We start from the raw sequence: 23901 nt of genomic DNA, 5'->3' as shown, positions 1-23901 counted from the left end.
TACCCATCAAAAGTTACGTGCCTGAGAAAAGTTGGCTGATTTTCGAAAAAAGGGGGAAAGACCCCCTAAAAGCTATAGAACCTTACTGAAAATCACACCATCATATTCAGCGTATCAGAGAACCCAAGTGTAGAGGTTTCAAGCTCCTATCTACAAAAATGTGGAATTTTCCATTTTTTGCCATAATAAAGATCACGGATGGGTTTTTTTTTGGTGTTTTTTTTTTTTTTGTGTTGTGTTTAGTTTTTACCAGGGGTTTTAGTATAGACCCAGTTGGCATATAAAATAGTGGGATGGCGAATTTGTACCGAAATTAAAATTTATATTTCCCTTTTTCATTTAAAAAAAAAAATGGAGGGCAACTAGGCCCCCTCCCACGCTAATTTTTTTCCCAAAGTCATCCAATCAAAATTTTGAGATAGCCATTTTGTTCAGCATGGTCGAAAATATGATAAAAATGTCTTTTAGGATGACTTGATCTTCCAAAGTCCCCAGGGGGAGGGCTGAAAGTTATGAACTTTACTCAATGTTAACATATAGTATTGGTTATTGGGAAGTATACAGACTTTTTCAGAGGAGATTTTTTTCTGGTAGGTGGGGCAGGAGAGGGCCGGGGGCTATATGGAAGGATCTGCCCAGGACAGAAGGGGGCCTGGGGGAAGGGACATTGCTATGAAGGGGGCGCCTGATTTCCCAGCATTATTAAAGAAAAAGATCAGGAATTAAATAAAAAAAACAAGTTTTTCAACTGATCAACTGATTGTGATTAAGAGGTTATTTTTAAAGAACTGGAAAAAAAATTCGAACTATAGTTTAAAGAGCAGAGTATTGACTAGGGGGCGAACCCCCTAATATACGTGTTAAAAATTTATGAATATAGAAGTTCGTTACGTAAGTGAATTCTAGGTTACGTATATTTATTACTAATAAAAACGTTCGTAAATAAAATTAAACAAGTTTCGAGAAAGCCATTTAACCAAATATAATATGCAAATTTTGTTTTAATTATTCATGTACGGTGAGCCAAAATCAAAACTTGCATTAATTCAAAAACGTTCAAAAATTAAATAAAAAAAACAAGTTTTTTAAACTGAAAGTAAGGAACGACGTTAAAACTTAAAACGAACAGAAATTATTCCGTATATGAAGGGGGCTGTCCCCTCCTCAACGCCTCGCTCTTTACGCTGAAGTTTGACTTTCTCACAACTCTATTTTTTTAAACAATAAAAAAACATATGCTCTTCTATATTAAAAATGAACTGCACACTAAGAATTAAATTCTAAGATTGCCTTCTAATTAACTTCTAAGATTCATAGATTTTAGTTCCAAATTTTTGTGAACTAGTAAGATGACATATGCTCTTCTATATTAAAAATGAACTGCACACTAAGAATTAAATTCTAAGATTGCCTTCTAATTAACTTCTAAGATTCATCGATTATAGTTCCAAATTTTTGTGAACTAATAATATAACATATGCTCTTCTATATTAAAAATGAACTGCACACTAAAAACTAAATTCTAAGATTGCCTTCTAAATAACTTCTAAGATTCATCGATTATAGTTCCAAATTTTTGTTAACTAGTAAGATAACATATGCTCTTCTAATTAACTTCTAAGATTCATCGATTATAGTTCCAAATTTTTGTGAACTAGTAAGATAACATATGCTCTTCTATCAAACAGTTCGTGGTAACGAACTGTAAGTAAGGAGCGACCCGGCTCAATGGTAACCGAAACTCTAAAAAACGGGATTTTGATACCAATAGATACATCAAAAGAATCAGATTTTAATTCTGATTTCAAATATATAAGTTTCATTAAGTTTAATCTTACCCATCACAAGTTAAGTGCCTGAGAAAATTTGGCTTATTTTTGAAAAAAGGGGGAAAGACCCACTAAAAACTCTAGAATCGTAATTAAAATAATACCATCATATTCCGCGCATCAGAAAACCCTACAATAGAAGTTTCAAGCTCTTATATACAAAAATGTGGAATTTTCTATTTTTTGCCAGAAGAAAGATCACGGATGCGTGTTTATTTGAGTGTTTGGTTGTTTTTTGTTTGTTTTTTTTTTCCCAGGGGTGATCGTATCGACCCAGTGGTCCTAGAATATCGTGGGAGGGCTCACTGGAACGAAAATTAAAAGTTCTAGTGCCCTTTTTAAGTCACCAAAAAAAATGGAGGGCAACTCGGCCCCCTCCCACGCTAATTTTTTTCCCAAAGTCACCCAATCAAAATTTTGAGATAGCCATTTTGTTCAGCATGGTCGAAAATATGATAAAAATGTCTTTTAGGATGACTTGATTTTCCAAAGTCCCCAGGGGGAGGGCTGAAAGTTATGAACTTTACTCAATGTTAACATATAGTATTGGTTATTGGGAAGTATACAGACTTTTTCAGAGGAGATTTTTTTCTGGTAGGTGGGGAAGGAGAGGGCCGGGGGCTATATGGAAGGATCTTTCCATGAAGGAATTTTTCAGGGGGGAAGGGACATTGCTATGAAGGGGGCGCCTGATTTCCCAGCATTATTAAAGAAAAAGATCAGGAATTAAATAAAAAAAACAAGTTTTTCAACTGATCAACTGATTGTGATTAAGAGGTTATTTTTAAAGAACTGGAAAAAAAATTCGAACTATAGTTTAAAGAGCAGAGTATTGACTAGGGGGCGAACCCCCTAATATACGTGTTAAAAATTTATGAATATAGAAGTTCGTTACGTAAGTTAATTCTAGGTTACGTATATTTATTACTAATAAAAACGTTCGTAAATAAAATTAAACAAGTTTCGAGAAAGCCATTTAACCAAATATAATATGCAAATTTTGTTTTAATTATTCATGTACGGTGAGCCAAAATCAAAACCTGCATTAATTCAAAAACGTTCAAAAATTAAATAAAAAAAACAAGTTTTTTAAACTGAAAGTAAGGAACGACGTTAAAACTTAAAACGAACAGAAATTATTCCGTATATGAAGGGGGCTGTCCCCTCCTCAACGCCTCGCTCTTTACGCTGAAGTTTGACTTTCTCACAACTCTATTTTTTTAAACAATAAAAAAACATATGCTCTTCTATATTAAAAATGAACTGCACACTAAGAATTAAATTCTAAGATTGCCTTCTAATTAACTTCTAAGATTCATCGATTATAGTTCAAAATTTTTTTTAAATATTAAGATGACATATGATCTTCTATATTAAAAATTAACTGCACACTAATAAATAAATTCTAATATTTAATTCTAATTAACTTATAAGATTCATCGATTATAGGTCCAAATTTTTGTGAACTAATAAGATAACATATGCTCTTCTATCTTAAAAATTAACTTCACACTAAAAACTAAATTATAATATTGCCTTCTAACTAACTTCTAAGATTCATCTATTATATTTCCAAATTTTTGTGAACTAGTAAGATAACATATGCTCTTCTAATTAACTTCTAAGATTCATCGATTATAGTTCCAAATTTTTGTGAACTAGTAAGATAACATATGCTCTTCTATCAAACAGTTCGTGGTAACGAACTGTAAGTAAGGAGCGACCCGGCTCAATGGTAACCGAAACTCTAAAAAACGGAATTTTGATACCAATAGATACATCAAAAGAATCAGATTTTAATTCTGATTTCAAATATATAAGTTTCATCAAGTTTAATCTTACCCACCAAAAGTTACGTGCCTGAGAAAATTTGCCTTATTTTCGAAAAAAGGGGGAAACACCCCCTATAAGTCATAGAACCTTAATGAGAATCATACCATCAGATTCAGCGTATCAGAGAACCTTACTGTAGATGTTTCAAACTCCTATCTACAAAAATGTGGAATTTTCAATTTTTTGCCAGAAGAAAGATCACGGATGCGTGGTTATTTATTTGTGTGTTTATTTGTGTTTTTTTGTTTTTGTTTTTTTTCCCAGGGGTTATCGTTTCGAACCTGAGGTCCTAGAATATCAAGGGAGGGCTCATTGGAACGACAATTAAAGTTATAGTGCTCTTTTTAAGTGATCAATGACCCAAAAAATGGAGGGTAACTTGGCCCCCTCCCACGCTATTTTTTTCTCAAAGTCACCCGATCCAAATTTTTAGATAGCCGTTTTGTTCAGCATATTCGACAATATGATAAAAATGTCTTTTAGGATGACTTGATCTTCCAAAGTCCCCAGGGGGAGGGCTGAAAGCTATGAACTTTACTCAATGTTAACATATAGTATTGGTTATTGGGAAGTATACAGACTTTTTCAGAGGAGATTTTTTTCTGGTAGGTGGGGAAGGAGAGGGCCGGGGGCTATATGGAAGGATCTTACCATGCAGGACGTTTTCATGGGGGACGGGACATGGCTACGACGGGGGCGCCGGATTTCCCAGCATTATTAAAGAAAAAGATCAGGAATTAAATAAAAAAACAAGTTTTTCAACTGATCAACTGATTGTGATTAAGAGGTTATTTTTAAAGAACTGGAAAAAAAATTCGAACTATAGTTTAAAGAGCAGGGTATTGACTAGGGGTCGAACCCCCTAATATACGTGTTAAAAATTTATGAATATAGAAGTTCGTTACGTAAGTTAATTCTAGGTTACGTATATTTATTACTAATAAAAACGTTCGTAAATAAAATTAAACAAGTTTCGAGAAAGCCATTTAACCAAATATAATATGCAAATTTTGTTTTAATTATTCATGTACGGTGAGCCAAAATCAAAACCTGCATTAATTCAAATATTGAAACATATTCAGTGCTATAAATAAAAGTTCAAATGAGGATAAATCTTTTAATAGACAGTGACAAATTTTCACAAGAAAAACTAGATATTTCGGTCACATATGCAGTGACCGTCATATATCTAGTAAATAAAGTAAAAAATATCTATTATTTTTTGTGAAAATTTATCACTGTCTATTAAAAGATTTATCCTCATTTGAACTTTTATTTATAGCACTGAATATGTTTCAATATACCCTATATTTATACCCAATATACCCTATATACCCAATATACCCTATATATACCCTATATAAAACGTTATTTTGATACAAATAGATGATCAAAAGAATCATATTTTAATACTGATTTCAAATATATAAGTTTCATCAAGTTTAGTCCGACCCCTCAAAAGTTACGCGCCTGAGAAAATTTGGCTGATTTTTGAAAATAGGGGGGAAGACCCCCTAAAAGTTATAGAACCTTAATTAAAATCACACCATCATATTCCGCGTATCAGATAACCGTAATTTCTAGGTTTCAATCTCCCATCTAAAAAAATTTGTAATTTTGCATTTTTTGCCATAAGAAATATCACGGGTGGTTTGTTATTTTTTTTTTTTTTTTTTCCCAGGGGTGTTCGTTTCGACCCAGTTTTCCTATGAAATGGTGGAAGGGCTCATTGGAATGGAAATTGAAATTTATAGTGGCCTTTTAAATTGAAACCAAAGATTTGAGCGAGACTGGGACCCCTCCCACTCTCATTTTTTTCCCAAAGTCAACTGCTCAAAATTTTAAGATAGCCATTTGGTTTAGCCGGTTTTGCAACATTTCAGGTCTATGCGACAGGATGACTCAGTTCCCAGAACGCCCCAGGGGGACGGCTGAAAATTATGAGCTTCACCCAATGTTAACAGAGAGTATTAGTTATTTGGAAGTATACAGACGTTTTCAGGGGAGATTTTTCCTGGTAGTGGGGGGGGGATAGGTCAGGGGTTATGTGGGAGGATCTTTCCATGAAGGACGTTTTCATGGGGGAAGGGACATTGCTATGAAGGGGACGCCGGACTTCCCAGCATTATTTAAAAAAAGATCATAAATTTAATGTAAAAAAACAAGTATTTCAACTGCAACAGCAGCAACATCGAAACTTAAAACGAACAGAAAATATGACATATATAATTGGGTTCACCCCGTAGTCAATGCCTCTCTCTTTAAGCCAAAGATTTTTTAGTACTTTCATCAGAATTATTTATTCTAATTAACGGCCTTTGTGATTAAGAGGTCATTTCTAAAGAATTGGAACAAAATTTGAATTTTCGCTTAAAGAGCGAGGTATTGACTAGTTGGCGAACCCCCTAATAAACGTATTAAAAATATATGAATATAGAAGGTCGCTACGTAAGTTAATTCGTAAGTTACGTATATTTATTACTAATAAAAACGTTCGTAGATAAAATTAAACAAGTTTCGATAAAGCCATTTAACTAAATAAAAGTAAAGTAATATGAAAATTTTGTTTTAATTATTCATGTACGGTTAGCCAAGATCAAAACCTGCATTAATTGAAAATGTTCAAAAATTAAATAAAAAAAAAACAAGTTTTTTAAACTGAAAGTAAGGAGCGACATTAAAACTTAAAACGACCAAAAATTATTCTGTATATGAAAGAGACTGTCCCCTCCTCAACGCCTCGCTCTTTACGCTAAAGTTTGACTCTGTCACACAACTTTATTTTTTAAAACAATAAAAAACTTTAGCGTAAAGAGCGAGGCGTTGAGGAGGGGACAGTCTCTTTCATATACAGAATAATTTCTGTTCGTTTTAAGTTTTAATGTCGCTCCTTACTTTCAGTTTAAAAAACTTGTTTTTTTTTTATTTAATCTAAGTAAGATCGTAAATGTCACTTAACCCATGAACAGGATTGCTTTCCCGCTGAGAGTTGGTTTAGTACATCAAGCGCTACTGGCTGTATTAGACAAATGACTAGTAGCCTAGTAGGATCTCTCGCTGTGACTACAAGTTGCCAACATGCAAGTTTCTATTTGACATTAAAACACGAATACGCAATGATAGAAATGCTACATTGAAATTTAGTGTTTCAATTCATGATGAGAAAGCTTGGGTTTTCATGAGGGGGGGGGGATTATTTTTGATAGGAGAGTCTTAAAAATCTTGCGAGGAAATTCTCAAGTGCCCGAGGGGATTATTAATTGATAAGATCTGCAAAAGGAGATTATATATGAGCTGTGGGTGTAGCCGAGATTTTTCTATGTGCTGAATAGTTTGGACTTTTCCTGGGCACGAAATCAAACGCTAAAAAATTGAAATTTTGTGTAGAGATATAAAACTTGAAAGGAAAAAATTCTGTCGGGTGGTTTGGATTCTCCAGTAGGATGGATGAAATGTTTCTGAAAAGTGCCCAACGATACAATTATTTTTTTATTATTTTTCAATATAGAAAAGAGTTAATTAAGTCCACTCAAAGAGGCATTAGGCACTTAGGAAAACCAAACACAAGGATCGGACACGTTTGCAGCATTTTTAGGGGGGTATTCAGGGAGGGGGTAATTATAAAATGATAAATTGTATTTGATAATTTGAATAAAAAGTAACCTACCCAGAAAGTCAAGAAAGGTTTGGATTTTGGGTGGGGAGAGCTCGGACCCGGGGAACACCCTCCTGCGTATGTCTTTGACAAGGTTGCATGGAGTCAAAAATGGAGCCACGAAAGAAGTACCAAAGACGCAAAGAAAGCCTGCTGAACACCCACCCGCTGACGGATCCAGGGGGCAGAGAGACCTCACTCCCCCAAGATGTTTTCTGGCACCCTCATTCCTTGTTTTTTTTTCACTTTTCTTGAAATAAATTTGTCAATTTGGTCAATTATTAGCGCCCTTTTCACATTGCCCCACCCCAAGATTTTGCTGTAGATCCATCCTTGCACCCACCAATAGTTTCTGTATCGTCTATTGGTGGTGGTCTTAACTCCGGACACTTGCCAAACCTCCTGCACCTCCGACCTTGCCTTCTTCTCTCTGTATTAGATTTGAGACCCATCACTCTGGCCATGCATCCAAACCTTTGATATAGGAAACAACTTTGTACGTAACCCCATGGGGTTACACAACACCAATGACAGATGCCCCGCAATTTTTTTTTTGCTATTATTTTTTTAATGCCACCTCCTCTCCTCTCAGTGGCATCAATAAAATGGAAAATAAAAAGAAAACATTTACAAAAAAACTAAAATCCCACATACAACTCTAAAATTCATAAAAAATAGCAGCCGAAGAGTGGTCTTCGCATTATTGTACTACTACCACTAAAAAATAAATAAATAAATACTCTCCCGCAGAGAGGACGTCCTACCGCTACAGGAGGTCCCCACTTACGGTGGCCACTTTACACCATTTAAAAACAAACATTGTTTAAAATTCCAATTCTACGAAGAAGCCACAAAATAAACATTCCTCTCCCACCCAAAAAAAAACATAACAAAAATAAAATTACGGTATCATTTCAGCTTATTTTTACATGCCCCCAACCTATGCTACAATCTTGATCTGAATATATTCAGTAAAAATCAAATTATATTAAATGTATTCCATCCTAGATTTACACAGGAGAAATATTATCTTGTCATGGCAATTTTGTTTCCAAATTCGGTAATTATTCACTGGCGTTAATTTGTGGGAATTTAAGAGGGGGCACAACGTATTATTAAAATCTAGGAGGAAAAAAATGTGTTGTTTTTTTAATTTTCCAGTGAAAAAAACCAAAGAAGTCCTTTTTGTGTTGAAATACCCCAACAAAAATGTTTTTAGAGTATAGGCGGGGGGGGGGGGGTAAAAAAATTAATGGGAAAACTATAGCAAAACCCCTTCCCTCCAGATGACACCACTGATTATAGTTCAATTATTATAAAAATTGACAAACCAAAACATTTCAATTCTTTTTTTTAGCAACTTTTCTGGGTGTTTTTCGTAAACAACAGCCACAGAAGATGAAAGTGATAATTTAACTGAAAGGCTAATGGCTTAAAAAATTCGACGACAACAAAATCTTGAGTAAACATAACGGCAATACAAATTGTTTATTGAAGCAATTGACGAATAATGCTATTTGCAGCATTTTTTCCGGCGATGACCTGGGTTTACAGTAAATTTTCTAGTCTACGTTGAATATGAACTCTCCATAAAAGTTTTGTTTTTTCTTTAGTAATGATAGTTTCTGAAAAGTGATCGAAGTCGAATTTATTGAGTCTAGTCACGAAATATAATAGCTTTTAAAATTTCTCTAGATACTAACCGCATCTCAGACATAGTCAGCTTACAACATTGTCTATTCACACCATTTTACTCATCATTATTACCTCTTTGAAATCACTTCTTGCGTTCTTTTATTGCTTCAAAACATACATCTTTAAACTGGAGAATCGAATGACACTGCTTCTAATTGTTTACCACCTCGATAATGCTGCAATTCAGTTTGCTGATCAAATTTCGTTTATCCCGAGGCCCAAACCGCGGAATATCGTGCACAAATGCTGACACGCTAAAATCGCATACAGACTTCCAAATTGAGGATATTTTCTCAATTAGCGGTGGAAGTCGCGCCTATGCGACCGATTTCATGGCGCCGAGTGGAGCATTTACATCCAGGCTCTGAAAGTTATCCTAACGTTGTCATTAACAGTAATAACACCAACTGAGAAACTAGCTGTGTAGTTTTGAAATAACACCTTTTGTATCAAACATTTCGTGGTAACGAACTGTAAGTAAGGAGCGACCAGGCTCAATAGTAACCGAAACTCTAAAAAAACCGGATGTTGATACCAATAGATACACCAAAAGAATCAGATTATGATTTCAAATATATAAGTTTCATCAAGTGTCCTACCCATCAAAAGTTACGCGCCTGAGAAAATTTGGCTGATTTTCCAAAAAAGGGGGAAATACCCCCTAGAAGTTATAGAACCTTAATGAAAATCACGCCATCACATTCAGCGTATCAGAGAACACTACTGTAGAGGTTTCAAGCTCCTATCTGAGAAAATGTAGAATTTTGTATTTTTTCCAGAAGAAAGATCACGTATGCGTGTTTATTTGTTTTTTTGTTTGTTTTTTTTCCCCAGGGGTGATCGTATCGACCCAGGGGTCCTAAAATATCGTGGGAGGGCTCATTGGAACGGAAATTAAACGTTATAGTGCCCTTTTTCAGTGACCAAAAAAATGGAGGGCAACTAGGCCCCCTCCCACGCTAATTTTCTTACCAAAGTCACCCGATCAAAATTTTGAGATAGCCATTGTGTTCAGTATGGTCGAAAATATGATAACTATGTCTTTTAGGATGACTTAATCTCCCAAATTCTCCGGGGGGAGAGCTGATAGTTTTGAACTTTACCCAATGTTGACATATAGTATTGGTTATTGGGAAGTAAACAGACGTTTTCAGGAATGATTTTTTCTGGTAGTTGGGGGAGGTCGGGGGTTATGTGGGAGGATCTTTCCATGGAGGAAGTTTTCATGGAGGAAGGGACATTGCTATGAAGGGGGCGCCGGATTTCCCAGCATTATTTGAAAAAAAGATCAGAAATTAAAAAAAAAAAAACAACAACAAGTTTTTCAACTGAAAGTAAGGAGCAACACCAAAACTTAAAACGAACAGAAAATACTACGCATATGATTGGGTTCGCCCCTTAGTCAATACCTCGCTCTTTAAGCCAAAGATATTTTTTAGTACTCTTATAAGAGCTATTTATTCTAATTAACGGCCTTTGTGATTAAGCGGTCATTTTTTAAGAACTGGAATAAAATTCGAACTTTAACGTAAAGAGTGAGGTATTGAGTAGGCGGCGAACCCCCTAATATACGTATTAAAAATATATGAATATAGAAGTTCGCTACGTAAGTTAATTCGTAAGTTACGTATATTTATTACTAATAAAAACGTTCGTAAATAAAGTAAACAACTTTCAAGAAAGCCATTTGACCAAATAAAAGTAAAATTAGTATGCCAATTTTGTTTTAATTATTCATGTACGGTAAGCCAAAATCAAAACCTGCATTAGCCTAATTCAAAAACGTCCGAAAATTAAATAAAAAAAACAAGTTTTTTTTAACTGAAAGTAAAGAGCTACGTTAAAACTTAAAACGAACAGAAATTATTCAGAAGCTTGGCTTAAAGTTTGACTTTCTCACAACTCTATTTTTTTAAACAATAAAAAACTTTAGCGTAAAGAGCGAGGCGTTGAGGAGGGGACAGCCCTTTTCATATACGGAATAATTTCTGTTCGTTTTAGGTTTTAACGTCGCTTTTTACTTTCACTTAAAAAAACTTGTTTTTTTTTATTTAATTTCCTAAATAGAACGTCAAAGAGCAAAGATCTTTGAGAATAAAAAAAAAAATCGGCACATATTTCATGTTCTTTTCCAAAAAATTTAAGGGAAAAATATTAAATGAACCATAGGCTATGTTTCAACCAAACCGCCTCAGGCAGGGCCGTATCCAGGATATTTTCTGGGGGGAGGGTGTTTTACACACGGATTTTTCCGGGGGGGGGGGGATAAACAAAAAACTCAAAAACGCCAAAAAATTGTTTATATCCATTTTTGTTACGTTTTTTACGAGTCAGACAAACATTCCGGAGGAGGGGGTCAAACCCCCCAATCCCCCTGATACGAACTTGGCCTCAGAAATTCATATATGTATTCTCTGTTATTGCGTCAGAATCACGGTTCCAAACCCGCTGTCGATGCTTTAAAATAAATTGTATTAGTTTTCAGACCAAAATTGTACCACAAGAGAATAATTTTTACCATCTGAACAGCAGGTTAAAAGTTTGCCGTAACAAGAAGAAATTTTTTTTGCAAACTTGAACAGATATCCGAGTCGGAAATGATCAAGTAAAACCAAACGAACCGAATTATACCAGGACCTAAAAATTTGCATAAAAAACGGTACAATTGTACCGCCGTAGACAACGCTGCTCTAAACTTGTGGTGGATTAACAGTCGAGCTGAACACATTACTGCTGGAAGTATATTTATTTGAATTTTGATAAATTAAGGCTGGATGCTCAATTTAGCCAGAGTTTTCTAAATTAGAAGATATGTTCTTTAACAGTAAGGTATGTTATTCACGTTAGAATAGGAGCGCGAATGGAAGATGTCAAATAACAAGTTTTGCAGAAGTCCAGTTTAAAGTTATAAATGATAATATCAAAAGGCGAGAAAGTCTTTTTATTTGTAGAAATAACTGAAGTTTGACGATATTAGATGGCAGTAATGATGCCAAGGAATGGAATGAAGCTATTTTTTTTTTTTTTATTTTAAAGTTATAAATGATAGTATCAAAAGGCGAGAAAGTCTTTTTATTTGTAGAAATAACTGAAGTTTGACGATATTAGATGGAAGTAACGATGCCAAAGAATAAAGTGAAGCTATTTTTTTTTCTTTTTTTATTATTTTTCACCATCTCAGTTTGTTACCTGTTTAATAAGTATGTATAAATTCCGATTTTAGCATTGAAAAAGCAATTTTCCTAAATTTTAGTAAAAATTTTTTCCTGTAGCAAAATAGAATTTGTGCTCAAGCTTTGATTTTTAGAAAAAAAAAATTTCAATTGGACATTTGGGTTCTAGCTGAAAAAAAAAACAAAACAAAAAAAAACATTTCAGCTACCCTTACATATGTTTTGTTTCTTATGGGCTGTTTGGGCTTAGCACGGAGGTAAGGGTGTACAATCCCCTTAAGAAAATTCGCAGTTCATGAGAGGCGAGTGTAAAGTTTTAATAAAAGACGGTAAATTTGGCTCTATATCTGGCTGCTTGCCCACCCCTTAAGGAAAATAGCTGCCTATACCCATCAATTACGGCTTTTTAAATGTCAAGTTGAGCAACTGCTTTCATGTTTAATGACAGTGCCCAGTCTTTTTGCTTTTTGGGCTTATTACCATTTACAAAAATACATATTATTCTTGATGACATTTTAAAGTGCAACTAAACCTTAAAAAAGTCAACATTAGACCATCTGTGATTTTCTTTTTCCGACTGAAATTGTAGCACGTATAAAGTGTTTTACAAATTGGTACGAGTAGTGGCTATTCCGGTTTGTCAGGAATTTATTTTACATCGAATTATTATTTTATTAAAACCTTTTTTTTGCCCTTCCTTTAATTTGACTACCTTTCCACCTGCTTATTAAACTAATTTTTTTCCAGTTGCAATAGAGCTGTTCCAAAACTTTTCACGTCGCAATAGTATCTGTCAGGCTGTACAATAGGTGGTCTGTCTGTATGGGTTCTGATCATATAGGTTCGGGAGATCTCGGCTCGAAATGGCACCCAACCTGTCAAAACCCGGGGTATTCTTAGTCGGACGTTATTTATTGCCGTAGCGGGATGTGGCCCGTCTAATTATTATTATTGAACGAAGAAAAATTCAATGAAAATTTCAGGTTTCCGCGACAGATCCAAGTTCTTTTTGCATGAAAGCTATCGAAGAAGGATGTTACGTACTTAGGGGTTTGCAGCTTTTTTAACTGGTATACTTGCGTTCATCATTAGATAGCTGTCCATAACCGTAAACAGATTAGTTAATTTGGTACTTGTGTAGGATCTGGTAAGTGCGCGATAAAAGACAGCATCAAAATGTCAAACATGTTATTGATAAACACGGCATCCGCTGACTAGTGAGGTATAGATAAACGGTTTCTAACTCCGGGAACTATATTTAAACTTTAGTTTGTTGGGGTTTAAGGGGAATAAAAGTTACCTATGCTGAGTTAGGTTATGTTAGGTTACGTATCTAATATATGCTATGCTTTAACCCCCCCCCCCTAATTATCATACTCATAGGGAATGATCATACTGCTAATTCTATAAACTGTGTTCAACATGTACAAACACGTATCTAATATATGCTTTGCTTTACCCCCCCCCCCCCTAATTCGCAAATATATAGCCCAATTTTGCTCATAAACTTGTATTTTCATCCTATTTTGTTTTATTTCACTAGCATTAACGAAACTTCACTTTTCGCGCACTTATCCGATTCTACACAAGTACCGTTAATTTTTACACCGAATAAATAATAATAACAATAAGAAGAAAACACTATTTCAAGAAAAGTAATCTGTATTTCTTTTTCATACGTAAATATGCCCTAAATACCAGTGGGTGTAGCTAGAGGGGAAGCAAGGGGCACTCTCGTCCCCGAGCAAAGCATCTGTCGGAACCCCGTTTAGAATTAAATTAATGATTTAAAAGAGATTTTGAAGATTAGACATAACATATATTTCACGAAACATAGATCAACTTATTTTGTTAAGAGGGGGGGGGGCAAAAACTAACACTGCCTCCAGACGCTGAAAATCTAAACCTACCCACGCCTCTGCTAAATGCGTCTGTAGCGGAAAAAATGTAAATGGTGACTTTGATGTTGTTTTATTTTATTTTGCATAGTTATTCTCATGTCTTACCAAAAAGTTGTCATGCTTGCTAATGAAAATTGAGTACTAGTTATACAAAATTATACCCAAAAGTAATATTCATTAAGTATAATCTTAGTGGACTTTGTGAAATTACAATTTTCTGGCGTGAGTTCACTTTTTATTGAATCTCCATATGATAACGCGAGTAAGTTTCCGAAAAACATCATCTGTAAGAGTCTGAGTTCCAAATCATCTGTCTGAGTTCCAAATCATGGTTCAATGATAGCTGCAATGTTCAATAGCTTTTCAAAACGCGCTTTTAAAGGAAAAACTGTCCTGTGAGAAAATATTTACATTTTTAGTTGACTCAGGAAAAGTAACTATAATTTTAAGTAATCTTAGTAGTAAGAAGTTATTTTGAAAACAAATTTATGGGAATTTCGAAAAAGAGCCTGAAACCGCTGGAATATGGTGTTGGAACGAAATAAAGATTGCACCATTGGAATCTAGCTCTTGATATTTTTCCATGTTTGTAGATTGATAAAAAAAACTAACGCTTTGCTGAAAATTAAGCTTGCTTGAGTTTTGCAGAGATTTAAAGATGTATCGTAAATTTATTAAGTTCATGGCCGGCAAAAGACTATCAAGAGATTTATAAATTAGTCTTTTATTTGCTGTGGCCTACTTAAGGGTTTTTCTGCTCCTAATCCTGTTTTGTTGTGTCGGTTTTGTGTTTTCAGTAAAGCACTAGTTTTCTAAGATCTACAAACATAGAAAAACTTCGTTTTTTCAGAATTAATTGCAAAAAAGAAATGACTATAACCAATAACTTCCCATTTTTTCAGGTCAATTTCTAAGCGAAACAGATAGACATACAGAAGCTGCTGAACTCTACATAATAGCAGCTCAATTAGCCCCGTCTGAGTATGAAACAGTATTTAACGCTGCAAATACGCTTCGACAGGCTGGTAGAAACGCAGAAGCTGAGCATTTCTATCGACAAGCCGTTCAACTGAGACCTAATGTAAGTTTCTCTATTTTTATGTAGCAGGATAGGGGGGGGGGGTAGTTCCCCCTTTGTGATTATAGAAACCGCCTAGGAAAATTTGAAAGGGGAAAATGTTTGGATTAAAGAGCCGTACTTGTCCATTATTCAGAAAACACCCAAGTTGATACAATTTACAGGTAAACGGGTTGAAACAACTGAGACGTTTGGGAGATAGGTAGGATATATATATAGTTCGGGCTGTATATTTGCGCATTAGGGGTTGGGGGCTAAGTACAGCGGGCCTCCATGCAAAGTGTAACATAACCTTACCAAACTACAAACCAAATATTTAATTAAAATATAGCTACAATGTTGTTTTCCTCGAAGCCGAAGCTAATTCTTTCCGAGTACAGACATCAATAAACCGGTTATTATCTGATATTGCAGATCCAAATTCTTGTTGTTTTCTGAATAATGGACAAGTACCTGAAACGCAAAAGATTTTCGATATCTGTACTTAATATTACTCCTTAGGTTTGTTAGACTCCACCCCCATGTGAAGGTTTTTGGACCCCTTCCTTCATGTCTGGAGTATCCATAGCCTATCTATTTGAATTGGTATCTTATAAAACATTTTCTACGATTTATTATCTAGGTTCTATTTTAGGACCAGACCAAACATTTATTTTCTGAGATTATTTGCTAATTTTGTTTAGCATATAGGTTAGATACACAAATGTGTACACCACAGTAGACAGAATATACCCAGTAAGCTTATCGCAGATCATTTCTGGTCTTCGTGAACAAAAAGCTCCTCCCACTTATTTCTGCATTAGCGGGAATGCGGGTTAGCCTGTTTCCGTTTGTATTTTAGTTTCAATGCACTTTGATGTAAAAATACGTAAACAGACTAACCTGCATTCCCGCTAATCTGACTTCGCCTATGTTTATATCTGCAAAAACGTTCTCCGGAGCACTCGCACCCCGGTCCGGGTTTTTATAATGGGTGAGATAGAGAATGATCATACTGCTAATTATATAAACTGTGGTGTACACAAAGCTGATAAACGGAGTCGAACTAATTTTTCGAACCTCGTAAGTTGGATTTTATAGTTAGAGATATAGTTTGGAAAATAAAATTTTATCACCAACAGCAAACAAGAGCAAAATCAAGTATTTTGCAGTAGGCATCAAGGCATAGCTAATTGTAGAAAAAAGCCAAGACAGATAGTCCTAGTGATTGAGAGGCAAATCTGGGATAGGCCCTTTTTAGGATTGTATAAAAATGATGTCATTTCATTTGTTGATAGATAAGTCTATCTATGTTAAAGAGGAAAAAAAGCAAAACAATCTAGAAACATTGTTCACATGCCGTTCCAAATAAGTTGCAAACAGAAATCTCTTTAAAATTTATTCACGGTGTTATATGTACACCCAGGGGAAAAAATAAATGAATCCTTTGAAGGACCATCGAAGGATTTTGCCTCGGAAAGGTAATATGAAGAAAAATGGGCTAACGTTTGGATATTTTGTTCTAACAACTCGCATTTTTTAGATAAACAAATGCCATCTACTTGTTACAAAATTCAACACTTGCCCACTTGAATTTTTGGGGAGACGGTGTTTACCCCTGCGCAAAAAATGTCCGCCGGAAAATCCCCCCCTCCGCGGAAAGTTGCACCCGGATAAATCCCGGGATATTACCGATTCATATTACCGAGATCATATTACCGGAAAGGTAATATGAAGAAAAATGGGCTAACGTTTGGATATTTTCTTCTAACAACTCGCATTTTTTAGCTAAACAAATGCCATCTACTTGTTACAAAATTCAACACTTGCCCACTTGAATTTTTGGGGAGCCGGTGTTTACCCCTGCGCAAAAAATTTCCGCCGGAAAATCCCCCCCCCCTCCGCGGAAAATTGCACCCGGACAAATCCCCCATGGGAAATTCCCCCACACGAAAAATTGAGCAGTCACAAGGAAATACAAAATAGATACCTCAAAATGTCCATCAGATGTCCTAAGGGGTAACATAAGGACCAGTTATAGAAAACAGTATTAGGGCAAAGGCTGGTTGGTCTCCAATGACTTTTGACTTAAAAAAGGACTTGAACTCTCAATTTCCGATCGAATGAGCATCCTCTTAAGTTTCTACGACCAAGAGGAGGAGATTAGGGATGAGGAAGGGGCAGCTTCCTCTCTTAGACCCCCACTCCACCCATGGTGTACGCAACCTGGTGTAGCCTTTTTAAAAGTGGGAAACTCCTCAATTAGCACAAAGCACTATGTTTGGTGACGAATAATGCTATTAACTGATGTTTCACAAAGTCAGTAATAATATCGAACCTGTTCTCTTTTCCTGATGATCATTGCATTGGTGCTATATCTGCTTTATATTTTTGAAATATGTAACTATAACTAAATAACAAAATAAATTCAACCTGCTTCAACAAACCTGCTTCAAAATAGCTTCAACAAAAGCTACTTTCGTTGAAGCTACCCACCAAAAAATAAATGAAATAAAAATACAGCTACTTTTTATTTCTCATTAATTCTTTTATGTATTTGGAAAGAATCATTAAACGGTGACATGCTTAAAGTCTTTAAGTTCCAAAATAAAAACTTCCCACGCGTTTATCCATTTTCTTATTGATGAATACTTAAATAAACTGCTTGAAAAGACATTGGAGAAATTAGAAATATTTTGTACAATAATGTCAAAGTCATTCCGGAGGGTAAAGTTCATCTAAACGGTTTTAGAACCTTAAAAATGATCTGAGATTTAAAGTAATTTCTTGTTGGTTTTCAGAACTATTTCGCCGAGTGCTTTCATAATTCGCTAATTGCAACTATTCCACTGTAAAAATGTAAAAAAAAAAAATCAAAATTTATATAATATATTTTATTAAAAGCAAATTGAGCATCCCAAGGCTGAATTTATTGCCTTGAAGATATATTTTGCTTTGTGTTTGAGAAAGCCCATTCATACACTCAGTTTTTGTGGTTGGTACCCCTCAACGTTGACAGCCTCGAAAAAACACAAATATAGGCAAATTGTGTTGAAAATATAGGATCAATTGTAGAACGTCGTTTTGCTTCTTTTCAAGCTGTTTCCTGAGAACGAGCGTAGGAGCGAGTGTCTATCTGTAAGAATTTATTCGATCAGGTCAGCGGCGGATCCAGGACTTTTTTTTAGGGGGGGGGGGCAAAATAGGTTGATCCGATAAACGCGTTAGGAGCAAGTTTAATTAACGCAACATTGCGTTAATTAAGTAAATTACACTACTTTAGAGGACGTGAGGGGGGAGGCGCTCCCCTGGATCCACCACTGGATCTGGTGGTTTACCTTGTTTCCTAATTGGGACTACTATGACCTGTTTCCATATCCGTGGGAATACATCTACACAGTGCCTTATTTTATATATATAGTAGTGTCACGGGGCAGGAACATTTTGAAGATAGCCAGTACCTCTAGTCTAGTCTGAGGATTGGCGACGCATCTTGACTACTAAGATACTCGGCCCTGCGGCAGCTGGGATCAAGCCTTGGGCTACGGATTTTCAAGCTGAGGTCGACTGTAGCGCCAGTTCTTGAAAATATGGGGCGGGATTTCCTTTAATGTAGGGGGTCAATTTTTTTGACTTTTTTAATAAAATACCAAAAAGGTTATTTTTCAATGAAAAAAAAAAATGTATTTTTCAAAATCTAGGGAGGTCAATTCATTGTGCCACCAGAGGCACAGGGTCTTAGCTCCATTTGAAGGTTACATATTTAAGTTTTTCGCCCAATTAATGTAATTGTTACCGTGTTTAATTAGTGAATTTTTTTTTGTTAGTTAATAGTTCCGTTTCCGTGAGTCAAGAAAATTGGGACAGCGGAAACGGGCCTAAAATTACGACATCTATTTAGTAAACAATCCTCATACAGAAGGTAGGTAGTGCTTAGCTTCAACAGAGTAACAATGTCTTACGAAAATAGAAAGAAGAAGGAATGAGAAGTCCCAAATCCTAAAGGTGTTTTCATACCAGGGTCTTAAAAAAGAAGTTCACTTTCATTGTGTTCACTTCTAGCTGCTTCAAAGTTCCTAAGTATTTGCTCCAATTATTTTCATTAGATCACTTAATTTTGTTTCCACTACAGTGTTTCAGAAGGCTTTATGTTATATCAATTTTAAAGTGGAGTGAAAATAATCGTTATTAAGTTATTAAGTTTTTACGTTATTAAAAACGTTATTTTACGTAACTTTTTTTACGTTATTAAGTAAAAAAAAGGTTATTAAGGACTATTTGTTTGCACAGGGAAGTTTTTTAGGTAGACAAGATGCATCAAAAATAATTTTGATTTCAGAAGCTCTATTTACTACTGATTATATCTGAGCACGAAAAGAGGATTTGAAGCATTTCTGAAAAGCAGAAACTTCTAAACATTCTAAGCAGTGGCGTCAATAGGGGCGAGGAAAGTGATGTATCTTCCTAGTTCCCCCTCCTAATATTTTGTAAAATACCTTTTTGAGGTATTTTCATTGAAAAATGTCTTTTTGTGATGTGTTCATTGATTTTTTTTAAACGAAAAATTTGCCTTTGCATAGATTAATAAAAACATATTTAGCTCCCTCCCACTTATTTCGTGAATTTTCGCCACTTTCGTGACTTTTTGCTAAAGATTCATATTGTATTATCGTTAAGTTTTTGTGCATGGCTTAATGAACTTTAATAAAATTATCATCATATTGACAATATACTTAGCCCAATCGGTGCTCATTTTTAAGCAAACAAAAGCTTTTTGGGTAGGGAGGGAGTGGATGGTTGGTTAGCATGTCGAAAACACTTTTCAAAGGGGATAATAATTACTATAATTTGCCATTATTTGGTGTTTAAACAAGTTTGGACTTCTCTTTAGCAACTCCCCCCCCCCCGAATAAATATATTTACCCCTTCCTGTATTTTATGCTATTTTTTTTTGCAGGAGCCTACCAGCCATATGAACCTTGGGGCCATGCTACACGTAAATGGACAATTAATTGAAGCAGAGAAAAGTTATTTGGAAGCATTACGGTTGAAACCAAACGACCAAATAACTCGGACTAATCTTCAAAAATTACGCCATCTCTTGGCTAGGAAAGGAATCTCAAAAAGGTGACAAAAATCGCCCCATCTCTGAATATTTATCTCTCTTATAGTTCCTGGCGAGTGAAAGGTGCACTATGGCTAGCTGTTACCAACATTCTTGGCTTTATTTTTAGATTATAGCGCTGCGATGGAGTTATTGAAGGAATATTGTGAAATTTAGATGTTTATTGAAGATAGTGAGGTACGAAGTGTGTAATATATTAGGAATTTCGAAGTTTTTTGATGGAAGATTATTAATTTCTATTGCTATTTATTGTGTCAAACACAGCATTTTCATTTTTCTTGTTTAATTGATACGCTGTATTCTTCGGAGTAATTTGCTATTATTGTATATTTCAATTTATTGTAATATAAAAGTTCGTGAGGGGGGGGGGGGATTTAGATCGGCAATTGCTTTTTTTCCCATATGAAATATGGCAACATTGTTCTGTGTATTATACGATCTTTCACTGCGAACAAACCCAAGGTTTGTGGTAAAAAACAAAACAGTAACAGAAATTTACAAATGATGTTAAAGAATTGTTAGCAATTTCAAGAAATATAAGCGAAACTTTAGAGAAAAAATTATCATTATTATATATTTTTTTATTTTAGCATTGGCAGATTTAACTAATTAGATTTTTTATTTTTTATTATACTTTTAATTTTCTCCATTTTAATTTTCATATTGTATTTATTTATTTATATTGTCGAACAAATATTATTTTTCCAAGAAAAATGATTGAAGAAGTATAATTTTGAGCGAATTATCCATTTGAAAAATCGATCGATTCAAACTGACATGTACTACCCTTCTAGACCCAAAAAACGCTTCTTAAGTAATCCTAAACTTTAAAAGTGGGGGTTTTAAGAACACCAGATGTACCTAACCTAACCTAACCTGCCCAAAATACTTGATAACTTCAATTCAAAATACTTGATAACTTCAATTCAAAATCAACGGACTTAAAAAAGCAATTGACTTAAGTCATTTTTTACTACGTTAGTAACAATAGGCCTATATTATTTTAAGATATGTACCGACTCCTGGCTAATGAACGAGGTCAATGTTTGGTTGATATATTAGGTTGATTCTAGCAAGAAATTAGGCCGATATTGATAAAATATTCTTGAAGTTTGAATATAAGATAACATAAATAAAAATTATGATTCTTTTGTCATTATAATTTCTGATACCATTTTTTCGTAAAAATTAAGTTAAATGGGAAGTAATAGTCGGAAGCGGGGACGTCAATTGGGTGAGGGGACAATCTCCTATTTCTTAACTTTTGATTATATAGTGTTTAAAGAAACAAAATAGTAAATAAAGAAGAATTATAGAAATATGGAAACTTACACAATTTTAATGTGGAAACTTACACAATTTTGTAGGTTTTTGAAAAATTTTAGGGAAATTTGGGAATTCCCTTTTGAATAAAAAAAAATCCATTTGTAGTTATGGCAGTAGCGGGCACTAAATTGAAAAAGGAGAAACGTTGAAGAAAAATCAGCAAAAAATATGTTAAAAACAGATGGTACCAAATAGCTTAAAATTTCACAATTTTGAGACAACCTAAAAAAAAAATCGCGGTTTTGAATAGAACTAAGAGGGGTCCAAAAGGTAACGTTTTTTATTTTGATGTCCATTATACTTTAAAGGGAAAAAGATGAAATTTCTATCTAAATCTCAAGAAAGATTTTAATGAAAAATTGTTTCTTCTGAAAAAGTAGAAGGTGATCCTAAGAATTTGTAGTTTGGCTCATTTTTAACAGCGGTGAAAAAAAACGCATCAACAATTTATATGCATTTTTAGTTACGTTTTACAAGTCGAACAAACATTTCGGAGGAGGGGAGTATTGACCCTGTATACAGCCTTGAGTGAGGTGGTGGCCTTCGGAACTTTCAAAATGAAGCAAGTCATACAAAAGCTGCATTAGAATGATTCCGATGAAACTGCTCTCTAGAATAGGTCGGTCAACTGCCTATAGCAGAACACGAACAAATTGGGGAACTGATAAGACAAGAAACTTTAGGCCTTTGACATAGCTTTAATCGGAATTAATAGCGAATTTTACCTCTAACATCGCAGCCTTTCACAGTAGATCTAAATGAATACAAACCAGCTCAACCTTAAAATATCTAAAACCTAACTTTAATTTGGTATAACGTGGATTTTACTAAAAATTTCTAAGTTTATTGGATCCAGCCTTGAATTTGTACGAATGTGGGTAGATTTGTTTTCTTTGAAAACTATTCGGCATTGATTATAAAATATTCATATATAATATAAGATGGTGAAACATACATACAATAATACACTTTGCTATTCACCCCAAAGGCTCATTTGGACGCAGAGTTAAGAATTTATACAAATTTAACTTATCGCGCCCTTTTGGCAAGAGTATCCTTCCTTGCAAAGTCGGGTGCACTTGGCAACACTGTGCTCTTATTTTATCTTCTTCTAAAAGTAAAGTAAAATGGAAAAAAAAAGAAAAACAATAAATATTTTGAATTAGCTTTTATCACTGCTTTGTGATTTTTCTGGTAAATAAAAAGACTTTGGGAGGGGAAAAGGCCAAAAAAAATCTTTGATAGTTCGAAGAGATGCCAAGAAATCGAACAATTGGATTGAAGGGGGGTAGGTCCCAACACCTCCCCTCTGCGTACCTCCCTGGTCATGGGTACCCTTTAGCCCTAAATCATGCAAGCTGGATCGACTGATGCATGAACCTCCACAGGAGAAGGGATCGGAACCAGTCCCATTATTTCAACACTATCTTGGAATGGGAAAAAACTGTTCTTCTTTTACAAATTGTATTTTGAATCAAAGTAGTTAGATGCCGTTGTTATTTTTGCCCAGAGAAATTTAAGTTTCCGCTCTTATCAGTTCCAATTTTTGGAATATAAATGTTTACGCCTTTATATTATTGTTAAATATCTACGTAATTGTATATTAGTCTTGTTGGTACGTTAGACCAGCATCCAAAGAATCAAAATCTTGTGGCATCATAGAGCCTCAATCAAAAGTTTTATGTCAATTTGTGTATTATGCATCCCAGTGAATTTTATGCTCGTAATCGATTATTTACTTGGTGGCAATGAGTGTTTTGACTTCTGGAGATCTTTCATAGGAGTATTTTCATTTTGAGTTTTATTTGAATTTGAAACTATTTATTAAATGTGATTTGGATTTTGTAGTTTTTGTTTTTGTTATAGGAAAAACCGCTCATGCTTTTGAATTGTCTTTTTTATGCGTTATGTCAGGAGTTTCCTGATTACTTTTTGTCAGCATACAGCAGGTCTTGCTCTGACACTTCAAATGACCACAGCAACACAGGTACGGAGCGGGAGGTGGTAAAATTAGTTCTCTGACGTTTTCTGTACACCACTATTCAAATAATATTTTATATACTTTCATCTATTCTCACTGCTGCTATTCTTAGAGTTTTTGGGGACCAATGGATTTTATAGATGCGGCCCGTATCAAGGCCGTACCCAGAATTTTTTTGGAGGGTATTTTACTAATTTTTTTTTTTTTTTGGGGGGGGGGTTACAAAAAAAAAAACTCAAAACACGCATACAAAATTTGTTTTATGTCCATTTTTGTTAGGTTTATACGAGTCAGACAAACATTCAGGGGGGGAGGGTCAAACCCTC

General features: G+C 34.7%; 1 protein-coding gene and 1 long non-coding RNA gene across 2 annotated transcripts in view; one reads left to right on the top strand and one right to left on the bottom strand.

Annotated features, from left to right (window-relative positions):
• The window catches only part of LOC148953301 (uncharacterized), a 55474-nt gene extending 46337 nt beyond the window's left edge, over positions 1 to 9137 (bottom strand). The window contains exon 1 of the long non-coding RNA XR_016141706.1: positions 9021 to 9137. This is a non-coding gene — a long non-coding RNA (uncharacterized LOC148953301). The remainder of the gene's footprint in view (positions 1 to 9020) is intronic.
• LOC148953300 (protein O-mannosyl-transferase TMTC2-like) overlaps positions 1 to 23639 on the top strand; it is a 137911-nt gene extending 114272 nt beyond the window's left edge. The window contains exons 10-11 of the mRNA XM_089088472.1: positions 14989 to 15167; positions 20101 to 23639. Coding sequence (XP_088944598.1) covers positions 14989 to 15167; positions 20101 to 20274 — 353 coding nt within the window. The 3' untranslated portion in view covers positions 20275 to 23639. The remainder of the gene's footprint in view (positions 1 to 14988; positions 15168 to 20100) is intronic.
• Positions 23640 to 23901: the final 262 nt, after the last annotated feature.

The sequence above is a fragment of the Artemia sp. Qi Xiang Cuo genome, chromosome 4 (genome assembly GCF_049724085.1).
Source record: "Artemia sp. Qi Xiang Cuo chromosome 4, ASM4972408v1, whole genome shotgun sequence".
Taxonomy (NCBI): domain Eukaryota; kingdom Metazoa; phylum Arthropoda; class Branchiopoda; order Anostraca; family Artemiidae; genus Artemia; species Artemia sp. Qi Xiang Cuo.
This window is presented reverse-complemented; position numbering and strand designations above follow the sequence as displayed.